At 40.8% G+C, this 16,511-nt stretch overlaps 1 protein-coding gene across 1 annotated transcript; it reads right to left on the bottom strand.

Moving 5' to 3' along the window:
• Nucleotides 1-4,451: 4,451 nt before the first annotated feature.
• hunk (hormonally up-regulated Neu-associated kinase) lies at nucleotides 4,452-15,257 on the bottom strand. Its single transcript, XM_014968088.2, has 9 exons — nucleotides 14,647-15,257; nucleotides 11,856-12,148; nucleotides 11,194-11,249; nucleotides 10,744-10,879; nucleotides 10,525-10,652; nucleotides 9,736-9,862; nucleotides 8,278-8,446; nucleotides 7,953-8,115; nucleotides 4,452-7,157 (listed from the first exon to the last, which is right to left on the bottom strand). The coding sequence occupies exons 1-9, from the start codon at nucleotides 14,878-14,880 to the stop codon at nucleotides 6,415-6,417; spliced, it is 2,049 nt and encodes a 682-aa protein (XP_014823574.1). The 5' UTR covers nucleotides 14,881-15,257; the 3' UTR covers nucleotides 4,452-6,414.
• Nucleotides 15,258-16,511: the final 1,254 nt, after the last annotated feature.

Here is a 16,511-nt window from a genome sequence, read left to right as displayed (position 1 = left end):
TAAAGCCTGTGCATCAGCCTTCTTGTTTCATTAATCACCTTCATCAGTCAGTCTGACAGAATAACCCAAATCCCCTCTGAGTGCTCAAAGCCCCCTGCTTCATTAGAAAACATCTGCTTGTTTATTTCCTCCCACATCTTTGTGTGCAGTCGTGTCTGCCAGGTAACCCGCCGTGCACTCACTCTCTCCTGTCCAACCTAAACCTGCACGCAAGAACACAGCGCAGGCCCTCTTCTAAAGACCCGGTGTGGTCATGTTTCCTCCGCCCGACAGCATCCTCTGCTGCCGTCGCCGTGGAGCAGGTTAATCTAATGTTTTTCTCAGACACAAAGGCTCGTCCCATTGCCAGTGACACCCCGGTGTGCGCGTGGATGTGTGACGAGGGAGGAGGCAGAAAACAGGATTAGTGTCATCGGGATCTAAGCCTGAACAGATTGAGAGAAATAAAGTCCTGCTGGACAGCAGTGGACAGTTTACACACACATGAAAAAGGAACAACATCCCGTTATGTGGTGGTGTTGTATCGCTTTGTGAATGGCACTGTCATTACTGTCCTTTTCTGGCAGAAGATGCCTCACATTAATGTGTTCAATGTCTAAAGGTAAAATAAAATGGAATTTCTTTTTCTAACAGGGAATTTTTTTTCAGAATTTTTTTTTTTTTAATGTGTACCTGTCTTTTTCACATCTTTGACAAGTCAAAATGTCATTTCAAAGATTACGAACTTAGTGCTCACTCTCCTTAGTTTGCTGCTGGATTACTCTTACAACATGACCTGTTCTTGGCAGATTATTTCTAAAATAATCTTTGCATAGAGGAAAATTATTTTTTCTTTATCTTATCAGTGTGGATTACTGATTTCTGAGAATGTACTTGGATTAGCAACATACTGTTGAAGACATAATCTCTAATCTTTTCTTCATGTTTGTTTTCACTTAAGTAAATATTTAAAAATTCTAAATATATATATATATTAATACTCACCTAACAATGCCACTTTTGGTTGTTTAAAATAAAAGTTGATGAATTATCTCATTTTATGATCAAAACAAGTAAAAAAAGGTATTCAACTTAATTTTACACATGCATGTTCTTACCAGTTGAAAGGTGTTCTAACTGCAACTTCTTCCATCCAGACATTGTTCACCATTTTGTAATCATTGAAGTAATCAAACATGTTCTCTGTTAGTGCTGTATGAAAACAGCTGCACATGCAAACTGTTTTCAGATGTACATGTGACATGTGGGTCAACCTTTTCAGAGTATTTCTAATTTGCATATTACAAACACCACTTTCCAATTTGCATATAAGCACCCCTTTCTAATGTGCATGAAAGCACCAAAGAGGAATGCATGATACAACCGCAAACATGTTTTGCACAACAGCTTAGTGTCCAAACGTCTACATTTAACTGTTTATAGATTTTACATGTGTATTTAGCTGTATTAAAATATACGTTTTAGAGACATTAGAATAAATACAATAACATTTATCACTGAATGTCCTCAAAAGGTTAATCATGGTTGTATTGAGTTTATTATTTGGACTACGGAGTGGTCTTATCACAACTGTTCTCTGTCTATATGAATGGGTAATTATAACTATAAATTATTTAAGTATGTGAATGATATGGGGCTTTTTTTTTTTTTTTTTACCTCTACCGCTGTAAAGCAGACAACAGAAAGAGATCACTTAGTTCTACAGGAGTGGTGGTGAAAGTGCCTTTTAGAAATGAATGTCAGTAGGACAAAACAAACTCATTACTTAAGATCATAAATAATTAATTCAGTCTAACAATCAATTGAGAGCTGGTTGAAGTAGAAAACATATTCATACATCTTGGTACATAAAATTGACAGCAAACTTACTTTAAGGGAAAATACTTGTATAAGAAGTGCTCTTATACACTTCTTATACAAGTTTGGCAGTTTTGCAGCAAGGCAACTATTCTTGAAATTATGTAAAATGGTCGGGTGAAAAGCATTTTATCCTTTAAATTGTAAAGAATCTGAGCTAAATCTGCTGTTGCTCAAATAATTTCAAAACCATAGTCATACGGTGACAAGCCTGTAGTCATTTACGCCTGTGAGGATGCAGTTCTTGGAGACCCGGATGATGGTGGAGTGTTTGAAGCAAAAACCTCACACAGCTCCAGGGACTTGTTGAAGATCTGAGTGAAGATGGGATTTTGATTACCAGTGAGATTGATTTATGGATATTAAAGTAAACTGAGCTGGCTGGTAATCATTACAACCACGGCAGCTCAATCCTCCAGGAGGCATTTTAAATTTATTCCCAGTGATGTCAGGGGGATAAATTACACTTGGGGCTATAGCACCCAAGCCTGCCGCAATACGCAATTAATCAATTAATCACATGTTAAAGTGAAAATGAGCTCAATAATTTTCATTCTTATGTTTTTTGAAGGGGAAATTTCTTTAGAGACATCATAATTCATTTTATTTACAGTTTCAGCTGTATGCATTTTTTAAATTTCCGTTTTATTTGATGCTTTTGGATGCCGTGTTTAACATATAACTTGCAAATAGTCTCAAAACAACAATATTTACTGAGGCAATTTATCATCCAACAAGATCTGTTATCATGACAGACCTAATAACACCAGTTTTTTTTTTTTTTTTCCAGTTTTGTGCTCTGTAAAGATTTTATATTTGAATTAATTGGAATGTATTACTGGCAGTGGACTGATATTGTTTTTAATGACATGTTTATAATATACTTTTCTAGATATAAAAAGTTGAAAAGAGATAAATATCTTTTCTTTTTCCAACTGTCTTAATAACATTAAATGTTTCCTATTTTTTGTCACTTGGGATCTCCAACATAGCTTTTTCCTAAATGTCAGAGGAATGAGTGGGAGAATCTTTGACTCCTCCTATTCAGAGGCTTAAGTAAGTAAGATTATCTTTCTTTCTTTCTAAAAGATATTGATAATATCATAGCCTTGTATGGTATTTAGTACACCTCAAATGTATTGCTCTCTTGCGTCTCTTGATATCAAGAAAATAATTGTGGACCTCCACGTGTCGGATTCCCACTTGAGTGCAATGTCCAAGTTTCTGCCAGTTTTCAGACATTTAATGCAAGTATACACAGCTTAGTAATGTCCAGCCATCATTTCATTCAGGAAAATTCAGAATTCTTTGTCCCGGAGAGGAATGTGTTTTGGTGTAAACTGTGTGTATGAACTCCAGAACAAAAACCAAAGTATCCCACGAAGATGTCGTCTGAAAACTGAAGCAGGAGTGTTGTTGTCTACAGTGGACACTTTTTTCTTGAAAGCACGTTGGTGGAAAATAAAGCTGTTATTATAAGCTTTTATTTTCATTTACTAATCCACAAAGTTAAAAAAATAATAATTCTTTGTTAACATATGGTTCCACACAGGTGTGACGAGACCATCACCGAACTTCAGGTTCTCTGTCCATGTCCTGTGTTATCCCTCTTAAGCTGGCGTATTCATGCCCACAGGCTGCTTGTGACACCAGACCTCTGGGGGATTTTGACCAACAGTCCGCCTGTCTGTGATAAACAAAGGGCTCTGGCTTTAATGCATTTTAGGGCCACTCTTGTCCCTCCGCTTCTATCAGCTTAGCCACGCAGATTTAATCAGACATCCCTGTTTGTGTCGTCCTGTGAATGTGTTTGTCTCAGAGTGCAGGAGTCCCCCCGTCTTGCCCCCCTCCCAGTCCTCCTCTTTGTCTCGACATGGCAGTGTCACCCAGAGATGTTTATTATAAGGAAGGGGGAGGGAGAGGTGGCCACAGCTGAGTAGATTAGCGTCTGTGGTGTGTGTGTGTGTGTGTGTTGGTGTCGTTGAAAAGGGAGGGGGATAATGGTATGTGAGGGTATCATTTGTAAGGGTCCTTCAGCTGTTGCTTCAGTGTCCCCCCCCCCCAACTTTTTTTTTTTTTTGCCCATTATTAAGTTGTCTCGTGGGAAATGTGCATGACATGTTAAAAAAAAACGACACAACGTGTTTGGAAAGAAATATGGCTCCCTCCATAGCAGAGAAGCAAGGCCTCATTAACTTTTCCTAAAAGAAGGAAAAGACATCACAAACTTACAGTGTCTTGCTTGATTTGTTTTTATACAACATTCTCCGCCTTCTTGGCCTATTTACAAAATGCCGTGATGCCTGGTGGTGGCAACATCACACTGTTTTTAAAGACAAACCTCCAACGAAATAGTGAAGTCAATGTAACGTGACAGAATGTGAAAAAGTTCACTGAGTTTGAATACTTTTGCGTGCAGTGAGTAATTTGTGATCCAATTCTCAAAGCTGTTGGACTGCGTTACGTAAACATACTTTTCTTTTGGTTTTGAATTGAAAGAATGTGATCTCCATAATTTCAGGGCAGACGTTATTACCTCAGACACACCACGCAGTTCACTGGTGCAATTCAAAAGACCAGACAGACACGAAGCGTTCAGTATAGATATTTAAAATACTTTATACAGCATAGAAATCTCTTGACACTCAAACCAATCCATTAAAAAAATCTTACAAAAGACCCCCGCATATCTGTAACAATCTCAATTTCAAAAAGAAAAAGTAGTTACAAAGACATAAATTCAAATGGTGACATTACAGTTCAATTCATGCAACTTTTCAGTATTTAATAATAGCGAGGCAAAAAATTCCCTTGTGCCTGTGGAAGCCTTATCTTTTTTTATTTTTTTTTTTATTTTGTAAAAAGGTCATTTCCATAAACATTTTTTTTTTAATTCTTCCTATACTGAACTACTAACGTGAAGGGAACAGGGGCATTTGAGACAGCTATTTACAAAAAAACAACGTTCACATCACGCTCAAAGAGCTCTTGGCAAAAACTCATCATTGCAGTTAAACACTTAAGACTATTGCACAAACTACAGCATTAAGACAAAGGGAGGTGAGTTACTTCTTTTGTGGTTGTTAGGTGACACGAGTAGCACTTGTTCCCACTTTAAATCCCTCAGTGTTTCAGTGAGGTGGTTAAGTTTAATAAGGCTTCTGATGCTCTATTATATTTTTACTAACTACAAACCGGTGTGTTCAGCTGTGAAATGATCCATAAGTATGACTTTCTCTGTTGATGAGTTAATACTTGTGTATAAAAAGATATGAAGTGTAATTCATCACTGATGGGTAACGAGTTTATAAAAAAGTGAGCTTATGGTTCTACCGTTGGTCCCTATGTAGTTTTATTGTGTTAAATCTAAAGTCAGCACTTAGACACATCCTACACAGACAGGTGTGTCAGACCTGACTGTCACTACAGTATGCAAAAATGCACGATTAATGCAGTGAGGTAAAAGATAGTCAGCACATTTATTTCTTATAGGTTTTGGTATTTAGTAATAGTGCAGTGAGTTTTTTTTTTCCCCTCCCAGCAGTCCGGCTACAGTGCGAGCTGGCTGGAAGTCAGTGGCTATATTACACAGTTTCTACAGAGACAACAACATTTACACATGTAGAGTCAGGGTTAGGGTTAAGAGTCGGGTCCTGTTAGCTGGTGTGAATCAGTCTGCGGCTTGCTCTCAAACCAGATGAAGCAATATTACAAAACAAACTACTTCAAACTGTCTATATTACAGGGTTTTGTTTCTGTGTGTGTGTGTGTGTGTAGGTGTGAGTGTGCGCATTTGTCGTCAAGGCCCGTATTACAAGACGTCCCAAGTTCACTGTGTGTCTAGGACACGGAGAGGATCCATTTCAAATCTCACCTTGACATTCTCAAGATGAGGTTTGTGTAATAACACAAGAGTATCGTGCTATGTAATAACACAATACTCTAGAGGTAAAATGGTAAGTTTTCACCCTTTTCTTCCATGTTTTTTTTAAATTAGGCATGGGCCGGTCACTAGATTCAATGACTAACAAGGTTTGAATTTTTTCATCATATTTTTTCCTACTGCTCAAAGTCCTTTTCTGGTCTTTCCTTCCTCCCCAACCTGTTGCTGAACAATGATGGTCAGCTGAGTACAAGAAGGCCTCTACAGATGTCCTTACTTTCAAGAAGATACAAATTCTGTAATTTGGAAGAATTTGCTGTTACAAAAAAAAACAAACAAACAAAAAAAAAACCCTCACCGAGTTACATAAAAAAACAAAAAGGGTGTGTTACCTGTTATTAGGTCAACAACTGCTGTTTGACAACTGCAGTTGACAGGCAACAGTCAGCCTGTATAATTAACACCTTGACTAGAATGTAGTGTCTCTACTGAAGGTTATCGTACAGTGAGAATCTCATACCGGCCCATGTCTAGTTTTCATACTGAAGTGAAAAGTGGCTCAGTTGGAATAAAAGGGCAGTTCACAGTTCAAAAGGCCGCTCTGGAAGACCTCTCCAACTTTTACAAACTGTTGAGAGGGGCCCAAATGTTCCTTTCATTTTTTTCCCAATCCCTCAGCAGAGGGTCTTCAGTGCACCTGAAGCACACATCAGAGTTTTCATTGGATAAGGAGGTGGAGAAACAACTTCCTCAATGAACTGTTCCGGTCGGAATGTAAAAGGCTGCAGTGGGACTTTCTTTTTGAGTCCTTTGGCCACAGAGGGAAGCTTGCTGCGATGTGTTGGGCTCTCAGGATCGCTGCTCGCGCTGTTGGATGGAGGGCTGAATGCCGAGTTGGGGTTAATTAGGCTAAAGGCAGACTTCAGTGGCATAAATGCTGAGCCTCCTGGCGGACTTCCAACACTGCTAGAGGGGCTTCCACTTGTGTCGGAGGAGCCACACCCATCCGATGACAAATTCTTCTTGGGCTGTGGGTTGGAAATCAGGACTGGGGGACTGGGGATGGTGGCCTTTTTCAAGTAAGAGGAGTCGGGCTGGAAGGCAGAGACGTGGCGTGGTGGTGACAGAGTCCCATTGGTCAGCTTGTACCAGGGTGTGGAAGGTGTGTCCTCAATTTGTTCGGCCTTCGAAAGGGAACCAAAAGAGTGCATGCCGATTGGTGACGGCGCTGGTGGAGCAGGGATGTTATGTTCTGGACTTGTGTTGACCGGCGGGAGGGTGGCCAAGCGCCTCCGCTGCTGCGGAGTGTTGGGGAAAAGGGGATGAATCTCAAGGTACTCCATGGATGACGATGCAACTGTGCCTGGAGGTGCCAGAGGTGACTTGCGATGTCCTACCGCTAACGCTCTTAGAATACCTGAAGAAAGAAAAGGTGTACCTTTAGTTCCCATGGCTGGAATTTTCTTGTACAATCTTTTTTTTTTTTTTTTTTTTTTTTTTTCTGTAGGTACTGTAGAGACAGGTGAACAATAAAAATAACACACCTTGAGCAACACATAATGTTAGATTTATGACCTGCGTGTCTAGGTAGTATGTCATCTCATTTATGTGACAGCATGCACTGAGCCAACGTAAAGAACTACCTGACTCAGTTTTAACCTCGTCAGTACTAGCCTATCCTTATTTCCGGGATCAAGAACACCTTATGGGCTTTCTCAGCGCTTCCCAAAGTTAAACAACTTGTAAAAAGGAGTTTAAATTTTAGCTTTGCCCCAGGTGCTCACATGCCTCTTCACTTTACACACTTTTCTTCCAAATATAATTTCAGTGCAGCTTTATGCAAATTTATATTCCTCAGTGCTACGCTGTCTCTCATTCATATTATGTCAGACATCAGAACAGTATTTAGAGTAAAAGAAAGTGCTTGTGCATTTGCAACACAAATGGCTGTAAGTTTGTCCAAGATGTTATTTTCAGGTAGATGGATGGATGGACGGACGGGTGAGAGGATGTAGGAGGGGATGAAGGGTGGGTTGAAGAGGTAAGTGTGGTTGTGTGAGACAGGCGGTTGTACATGAAGATGCATGCTCAGTCAACCTACCCTATGTAAAAAAAATAGAAATAAAATCATGCAATCAATATCTTTTTTCATTTTTATGTGAATACAGTTTATTCATGCACATGTTTTGCATTAAATAGGACAAATCCTTACCTGTTTTGTGTTTCTTTTCCTTGTTCTGTCCTTTGCTAACAGCGAGATAGACGGGCGTCTGTTTTGGAGGGATGGTTAGTTTATCGACGTGCTTCCTCCACTGTGTTTGATAGTATTCTGTTTGTTGCTTCTCTAGCTTCTTTTTCTCCTGCATCTGCTTCTCCTACACATAAAAATGGTGCGAAAGATTCTCAGAACTGGTCACGCAGGTTTTTCAACTGTCAGAATTTAAAAAACAACAAACAAAAACAAAAAAAAACCTGCACTATGCAGAAGAGTTTAGATTGCTTCTCTGTGTTTCAGGCGTTAGCTACGACACACTCACCCGATACTCTTTGGAGAGCCTCTTCATTTTCTTGTTGAGAAGAAAATAGACAGCCAGAGTGTGGCAGGCACGGTTGGTGAGGACAGCGCTCAGCACTTCGCTGTGCTTGTACCCCATCTTCTCCGTCATATGAAGCAAAACTGCTTGATTTATTTCTTCAATGTGGATTCTTGAAAAAAAGAGAGGCCAGATTAGTGTTACCTTGTAACACTATGCTTACTGTCTGCAAAGTTACTATCTGAACATGCAAACATTTTAAATGTGTAAGGCATTGGAAGTTCATGAAAACCCCACTCAGTTTTTGCATTTAGTTTTATGGACTACAGTTTGCTTTATTGGGATTTTTTTATGATTGGCTGTAAAAAGGTAGAATATCTGCAAATATGTTGAAAAATGATTCTCAAATAAGCACTATTCAAGGGGCGCATTCATCCGAGAAACAGCCAAAACGCCCATCCTAACTCTGGTAGAACTGCGCAGATCCACAGTTCATGTGGGAGAATGTGTAAGCAGAAAATCTATTAATTGTGCATTTCCATAAATCTAGCCTTTAGGAAAGTGAAAGAACTTCTTGCTTTAATTTACCATCAAGCAGGTGACCTAGCAAAAATGTGGAGCAGCATGTTTTGCATAAAGAGCAAACAAAGGGTAACATTTTGGATTATATGCAAATCATTTCATAGCAGAAAACACAGTGAACACAACGTGCTCACTGAAAAATTATAGTGACAGGTCATGCTGCAGGGAGGCTTTTCTTTATGAGCACAGGAAAGTTTGTGGGGGTTTGAAGATGTGTGGTGCTAAATTCAGAGCACTTTTACTGAAGAAGAAGAACATAGTGCCCACACAATTACAGTGTAAATAAAAACAGGAAAATAAAAATGGGTACCCAGTTTGGAAGAACTGCAAAAAAATGTGAATTGCCTGCACTCCCACAATATATGAAGGTTTTATATTGCTCACATTAAAACCTTTGTATATTTTGGAATGCTGGTTATTCACTTTTTCTTTTGCAGTTCTACAAAAGAACATGTAAGAGATTGCAGAAGACTGGGGAATGAATTTAACCTTTCAGTAAGACCAGCACACACAGCCAGAGCTGAAAAGAATTTCTAACATTCTTCATGTGTGAGAATGACCTCTACTTAAATCTACATGAGAATTCTTGGAAAGACTTGAAATTTTGTGTGATGCTTTTCTTTCAGTCTGACTGAGCCTGATCTCTGTCGCACAAAGGAAAGGGCAAAACTGTCAGTCTCTACTTGCAGTGGAAAGTTAGTCCTACAAACTATATCAAATCTACAAACCATTTAATGCATAAGTGTTTATTCACAATATGTACTGATTTGTGTGTTGGCTTATCACAACACATCTCTCCCCCTAAGAAGCACACTACAGTGGCTGTTATGTGACAGAATGTGAAAAGGCTTGCAAGGCACTGCATGTGTCCATGTGTACCTGCTGCGATAAGGTGCCCCTGTGTTCCTGTTGGCCAGCTGCAACCAGGAATCAGTCATCACTTGATGTATATTTGGACGCCTGTGAGGGTCTGGCTCAAGAAGCTTCTTCAGCAGACAGATGGCAGCTGAGAGGAGAAAAAAAGAATAAATCATACTGTGTTGTCAACCGCTGCCTGTCCTAGTCTGTGAAGATTCCTGACAGTTAAACATGTCATTACCTGTAACAATCAGTTTGTCTTTACATGGAAGTCAAAACCAAAACCTTTCCTACTTGTTTTACACTCTCTTTATTTTCAAATACAATGTCAGCACTCAATCTCCTCCTTCTTTTCACCGTGTTGTATTTCTAAGATTGAATCATCACGATAAGTAGTAGGTGGTGGGGCCAATCCTTCATTTGAATATTAGCACTGTCGTGACATGTAAAGAGTGACAAGCATCAATGGTTCCAGTGGTTTTGTTTTGATACTCGTTCCTCTAGTATTATCTGTACCCCCACCCTCTTCTACCTTAGAGAAATTCTTTTGAAATGCAACCACATAATCTGTTGCTGCGCCAGGAAATTCTTCGGAAATATTTTTTCTGCTGGCAACAGCGGGTGTGTGCAACTCCATCTAGCCAATGATAATGATGAGAGTTGTTTTGTTTTTCTTTTTCCAAAGAAAGCACAGAGGGCCAATGAAAACAAGTTCAAGAAAACAATTAACAAAAACAAAGGTTTGTTTGATTAGCAGGTGCCTACAGTTGGCATTTATGATGCATTCAGTTTTTAGAAAATGTCAGTTACCAGTAGAAAGGGTAGGAGGTAGAGGGTTCATTTCTTTGTCCACCATCTTCTGGTGCAGAGCTCGTAGGCTAAAGGGCTCCACAGTGAAAGGGAGCGACCCGGTCAGCATTGCATACATATTGACTCCACTGTAAAACAAATAAGTGCATATTTAAAACTTTAGGTTGCGGTAAACAACAATAGGTGAATTCGTACTCTAAAGAATGAATGTGAACTTACATGGACCAAACATCCACCTTTGGGCCGTATTTCTTTCTGGACAGCAGCTCGGGAGCAGCGTAGGCTGGACTGCCGCACTGGGTGCTGAAAGGGTCAGAGTATCCCAATATGCCAGCGCAGTTACTGAGGCCAAAATCTGATAAGGAGTGGGAGGGAGAGTGTGGTAAGTGTCATTCTTAGGATTTTTTTGTTGTTTATATATCTCAGCTTTGCACAAACAGACAGAGCAAGATTAACGCCTCAGCGAAAGCTTATAAGCCTTTTAACAGGAGGTTTAGCTGTTCTTAACCCTTTACCTTGTTAAGGCTCTGATTGCACTCAGGGTGAGAAAATTTACAGTGACCATCCAGGCATCAGTAATAAATAGGTACATGATTACTATTAATTATTCATCTGTTATAGAGTTCAGACTGTGCTTTTGGAAGAAAGGAAAATTTGATAATGCCTTACCTATGAGTTTTATGTTGTCCTGCTCATCCAACAGGAGGTTTTCTATCTTCAAATCTCTGCAAGACAAAAAGGGAGAGAAGAAATGTCACTGCATGCAGTTTTTTTTTTTCTTTTTTGGGGGGGCTTTTTTTGCAGTACATTGACAGGTAAGAAGGGTATGAGAGAGGAGAGAAAACATGCAGCAAAGGCCACCAGGCCGGGACTCAAACCCCTAACAGTCACATCGAGGACTAAGGTCTCTGTACTTGGGTTGTGCACTCTACCCACTGCGCCACTGCCGCACCCCACACAGTCAGTTTTTATGAAAGATGACAGAAGTCATTGTTATCTTAGCCACTAAAAAGATCAACATGATGCAATCTCTTGCACAACTGGGAATTTCTGAATTTGTACATCTTTTAAATGTAAGTTATTAATGATGATAATCACTGTTTGGATTATTGCACGATGTTTGAATATCCGGTGCTTTTAGTTTATTTAAAGAAGTTCTTAGACACCCTTGAATGACAACTTGACAAGTACAATAGATCTGGGTGATCTTGTGTATTCATGTGCACAGGATAGACCTAAGCCCCATGTTGAAAGCAATCTTTAGCACAAAAAAAACAACACAGTACTTTCAGACTTGGGAGAGCAGGCAGTTTCTGTGTCCATTGTCCTACCTGTGCACCACGCCAGCCCTGTGAAGGTGCTCGACGGCCAGCACCAGCTGCCGGATGTATTTCTGAGTCTCCCTCTCATCGAGGTGCTTCTTCTCGTAAATGTGGTTCATGAGGTTCCCTCCAGGACACAGCTCCATCACCAGGTAGTAGCTGTTCTCCGTCTCCAGGATGTCCAACAGCTGTGCAATGTTTGGATGCCGAATCATTTCCTGGATGAGGCCTTCCCTCCGCAGGTTCTTTGTCACGTATGAGTCCTTCTTGGCCTTCCTCTTGTCAATTACCTTAACCGCCACCTGAAAAAAAAAAAAAAACAAGGGAAAGGCTAAGAGGATGAGGAGAGATTCTTCTTGAAGCCTTGGCAGCTGCAGGTTGACTCTTAAACCCTGTGCCATATGTTGTAGTTAGCAAAAAGCACACTCCTATATTAGTGTGTCTTAGGGTTAGATTTCAAGGCGGGTAACAGGTGATGACGCTACTTGATCTTTACTGCTGGGTACATAACTCGCCGCTGACCTCTCCCAAGCAGCTGCTCTTAGGGTGTGGAGTAATGCAATCCCCTTAAGAGGGGAGGCATGTGAGTGTGAGAGAGGTAACAGAATCGTAATAAAGTAAAGGGAAAGCAAACGTTATCCTATGTGCTGAGAAGGTGCCAAAGCCAAATGGGCAGTTAAAGTTACCCCCCATTTGCTTTCCCGTTGCGTTAAACTTAATCTCATTTGATAGGTTATGATGGAAGCAACACCAGTAGTAAAAGGTGTTACTCTTTGCCTTTCATTTATCCTCTTAGAACGTTTTAATGGAAGACTGCTTGAGTTACTGTTAAGAAATCCTTGAAGTTGTCCTCATAAATGGAAAACGATGCGTCCTCTGTTCAACGGCAGATCCTTGTGGATAATTGCATTCAATAAAAATATTTCATTCTCTGCCTGAGCGTCTCCTTGTGTCCTGTCTAGACTGAGTTCAAGAACATGGTTGCCATACATTACAAATCATCTCAAGGAGAGTGAGTCCACAGACGTGGACCAGCATGGCAAGTGGAACAAATCACCATGTCCATTAGCGACACAGTGCAACAGTGTCCTCTCTTTTCTCCTGCCCTTTGGCTTATTTTTACAACCATCCTTCAGCTCATTTTTATGCTCTGATAATTGATTCCCCTCTGAAGAACCTTTTTACAGTTGCTAATTAAACCTGGCTTGCAGAAGAAACTCTCTCCGTATACCACGTGCCATCACTTGACAGTTAAAGATGGCCCATGTTTACACTTGGGGGAAATGTATGTGGCGGGTTAGGATCGGGGCTATGCATTTACATTAGTGCATATGAGAAGGGCGGGGTGGGATATCAAGGGGGAAGGGAGCATGCTGCCGGGGGGCTTTTGGAGGCTTCAGTTGTTTATCAGGCACCCCTCAGACAGAAAGGAGGGGTCTTGCAGGGGGAATGTGGAGGGGAAAGTGGGTTACATATATCAAAAACACACCCATGTGACCTCTCCTACCTCCCTGACCATGGTGACCCCATCGTTTTCCTCTCTTCACTTTTACATTCTCATGCCTAAATCCATATCGTCTTTCAAGTGATGCTAAAAAAGGGAATCTGGAGGACCTGATGCATTTCCTTCGCCCCGGCATACCCTCTTGGTTGGACAAACTTGCTGCCCTGCCCTCCCACCCTCCCTAACTGCTCTTGTTGGATGCCTTTATTCAAATGAAGAGCTGTGCTTGGTTGTGAGATTACCACTGTTTGCATCATCCTAAACAAAGAGAGTGGGGGAAAAGGGGAGAGGAGAGGCGCCTTTTCTCCTCTGAGCAACAGAGCGAGCACCAACGGACAAACAGGGGGTCAAGATAATTACATGAATTTTCAACAATTTAATATCATGTTAGGGTACAGTGGTACAAACAGGTTTTACAGGTTGAAACATGCAGGAAACAGAGGAGGAGCTTGTTTTTCTTAGATGCAATTTTTTTCCCTGGCAGTTCTCCAAAAAAAAAAAAAAAAAAAAAAAATCTGAAGAGATGGAGACAAAGGCAACAACCGGCCAATGGTTGCCCATCTCAAACTCCTGCGCTTGCAGAATCCCAATGAGCCCTGCAGCCCATTTATCAACGAGGTCATTTCATATGCAAGTAGCGGCTTTGCTTCCTCATAGGCCAGACAATTTTGTTCTCCGTCCCTATCGCAGCCATGCGCGCCTGCAGAAGGTGAGATCACCAGCTGCAGCAGACAAAGCAGCGCACAAGTTGCCATCCAACGCCTCAGGAAAGCAGATGCTTTCCATTCCTCTGTTTGAGCCTTTCTCTCACACACAAACACGTAAGGTAAATATTGTCGGTGGAGCTTCGGTACTGTGCATGCACTGCACCTCGACAGCTGGCGATGCAACATGAGCTCATTAACAAAGGGAGAGCTGGCCACTTTCTCTGAGGTACAACTGATTAATTGAGCTGAGCAGTGGTACCGCTGGGTTAACCCCTCTGACTATATAGTCTTCTGTAATTATCCATCTGCTAAATTTATTTCTGTAATATTATTTATGATTTGACCCTTTTAAATGCCCATATACCACCAACAATACAACAGCATAAGAAAAAGCTCTTAAGACTTCCAATTATATATATATATATATATATATATATATATATATATATATATATATATATATATATATATATATATATATTTGCACTGACAAGCCAAGAGAAACTGAAAACAAGCAAGCATTATATCTGACAACAAACACCCAGATACATGCAATGAGATGTAACTTTCATCCACCACCATGCCTTACCTTTTCTCCCGTAAGAGTGTGGAGACCTTCTCTAACTTTTGCGAAAGACCCTTCTCCCAGCTTCCTCCCGATCAGGTAGGTCCCGACGCGCTTGGTGTGGTAAAAGTTCTTGAGGACGTCCGGGGCAGGACTGCCGAGGGAGCCCGAAAAGGTGCTCTCATCGTCGGCGCTGTCTGAGGTCTCGCCGTCGTGCGTCCTGTTGTCCGTTCCCATGTCGTGGTCCAAAACGGGCATCTCTATTGCCTTGTCTGAGGAGGGAGAAAAACACTTCGCACTCGACTCTGACCCACCTTAAAAGCAGGTATCCTATTAAACGCTTAACGTCCGGCAAATTAGGAGTGCTGGATTTTGCGCCACCTGTTCACCCAAACGCATCCAGCCAGTGCGCTCAGCAGTTTCCGAGACAACTGAATCCGCTTAGATTATTATGACATAAGGAGCATTTAAAAAAAAAAAGCCAATATCTGTCATGGAAAACTGACGCAACGTGTCTTATTAGCTACGCGAGAGTGTTTTCAGGTCGAGGATCAGAGCCAGGCTTCTAGGCTGTGTGCGCATCTCCTCTCACACGAGCGTCTCCAGTATGATCTGTGTGCCATGCAGCGTGTTTTTCAGTTTGAAGTGACTTTCCCGGTCCTGTGGATGGGCGTTCCCCTGGCCAGTGTGAGGGTGAAAAAAGAAACACCGTGATGGAAGCGGGGGTACTTTTCTATCCAATCAGCGCAGGGTGGGTGGAGTGTGTGTACGGACAACGGGGAACAACAAGTCTACCGGTACCACCGCCCCGCCGCTCCGCTGTGTGGGCTCACATTGTACATGTGCAGGAACAAAGAATGTATTTGTAACCCTGATAAGTGACTTGTTACAGAATCAACATTTGAGCTCATAGGGTTTGTAAAAAAATTATACTAACATGTATTTGGGTTGGCATTTTAGTTATTGTAAGCATCTCTCTGTGCGTTAAGAATCCGCCCTTTTCATAATAATAAAAAATAAATAAATAAAGTTTTTTTTTTTCAAGGTAGTTAGAATCAATATTAAGCTTGAATTAAATTTACCCTATCTATTTTGGATGTTTACTTGAGTTCAGCAGACAAACAGAGAATAATTTCACCTTGTTTACTTATGAGGTTCATCGGCCTAATTAACATTTTTAATCACCCAAAGGAGAACAGGGAGGGGCCACTCATCATAAGCTTCGGCCAAGAAAAAAACATTTTATTTTTTTATAGTAAATCTAATCAGTCTCAAATACTTGAACGGTTGCTTTAATGACATTTTTTATTGAATAAATAAATCTATTTACTTTATTTTCAAATGTTGTATATTATTAGATTTTTGTGTGTGTGTGTGTGGGGGGGGGGGTGTGCGCGCGTGTGTGGGTGTGTGTGTGTGTGTGTGTGCGTGTGTGTGTGTGTGTGTGTGTGTAGCTATGCTTCAATTTCGATCTTTAAACAGAATGGCTTTAGCAATTCTAAACCACATGCTGCTTTTTCCAAGACTGCTGGACCATGCTTTCTTGATAATTCACTCTAGACATAATAAAGATATGAAGCGTACAAGTACGACATCTTTTGGAGACTTTTTGCACTACAATAAAATGCAGCGCAGACGTCTTGCTGAAATTCAATCTACATCCGTTTTGTAATTGTCTTGACACAAGAGCCTCAAGCATCTCATCGATTAGACCTGCATTAGCCCTTAAAACAGAGCATTTGATCTTCCCACGGGGTAAAATGTGTTACAATTTTCTGCACGTCTTTTGTGTCTCGTGTAGCTTTTTAAACACCTTACTCTAAGATGACTATTAAACAGGCAGATCTACTTTCAAAAGCAGATGAAGGCAAATTTTATAGAAGGAACAG

The sequence above is a fragment of the Poecilia mexicana genome, unplaced genomic scaffold, assembly GCF_051168715.1.
Source record: "Poecilia mexicana isolate PSO_F unplaced genomic scaffold, ASM5116871v1 scaffold_14, whole genome shotgun sequence".
NCBI classification, from domain to species: Eukaryota; Metazoa; Chordata; class Actinopteri; order Cyprinodontiformes; family Poeciliidae; genus Poecilia; species Poecilia mexicana.
The sequence above is the reverse complement of the archived record's forward strand: the minus strand, read 5'-3'. Positions and strand labels throughout refer to the sequence as shown.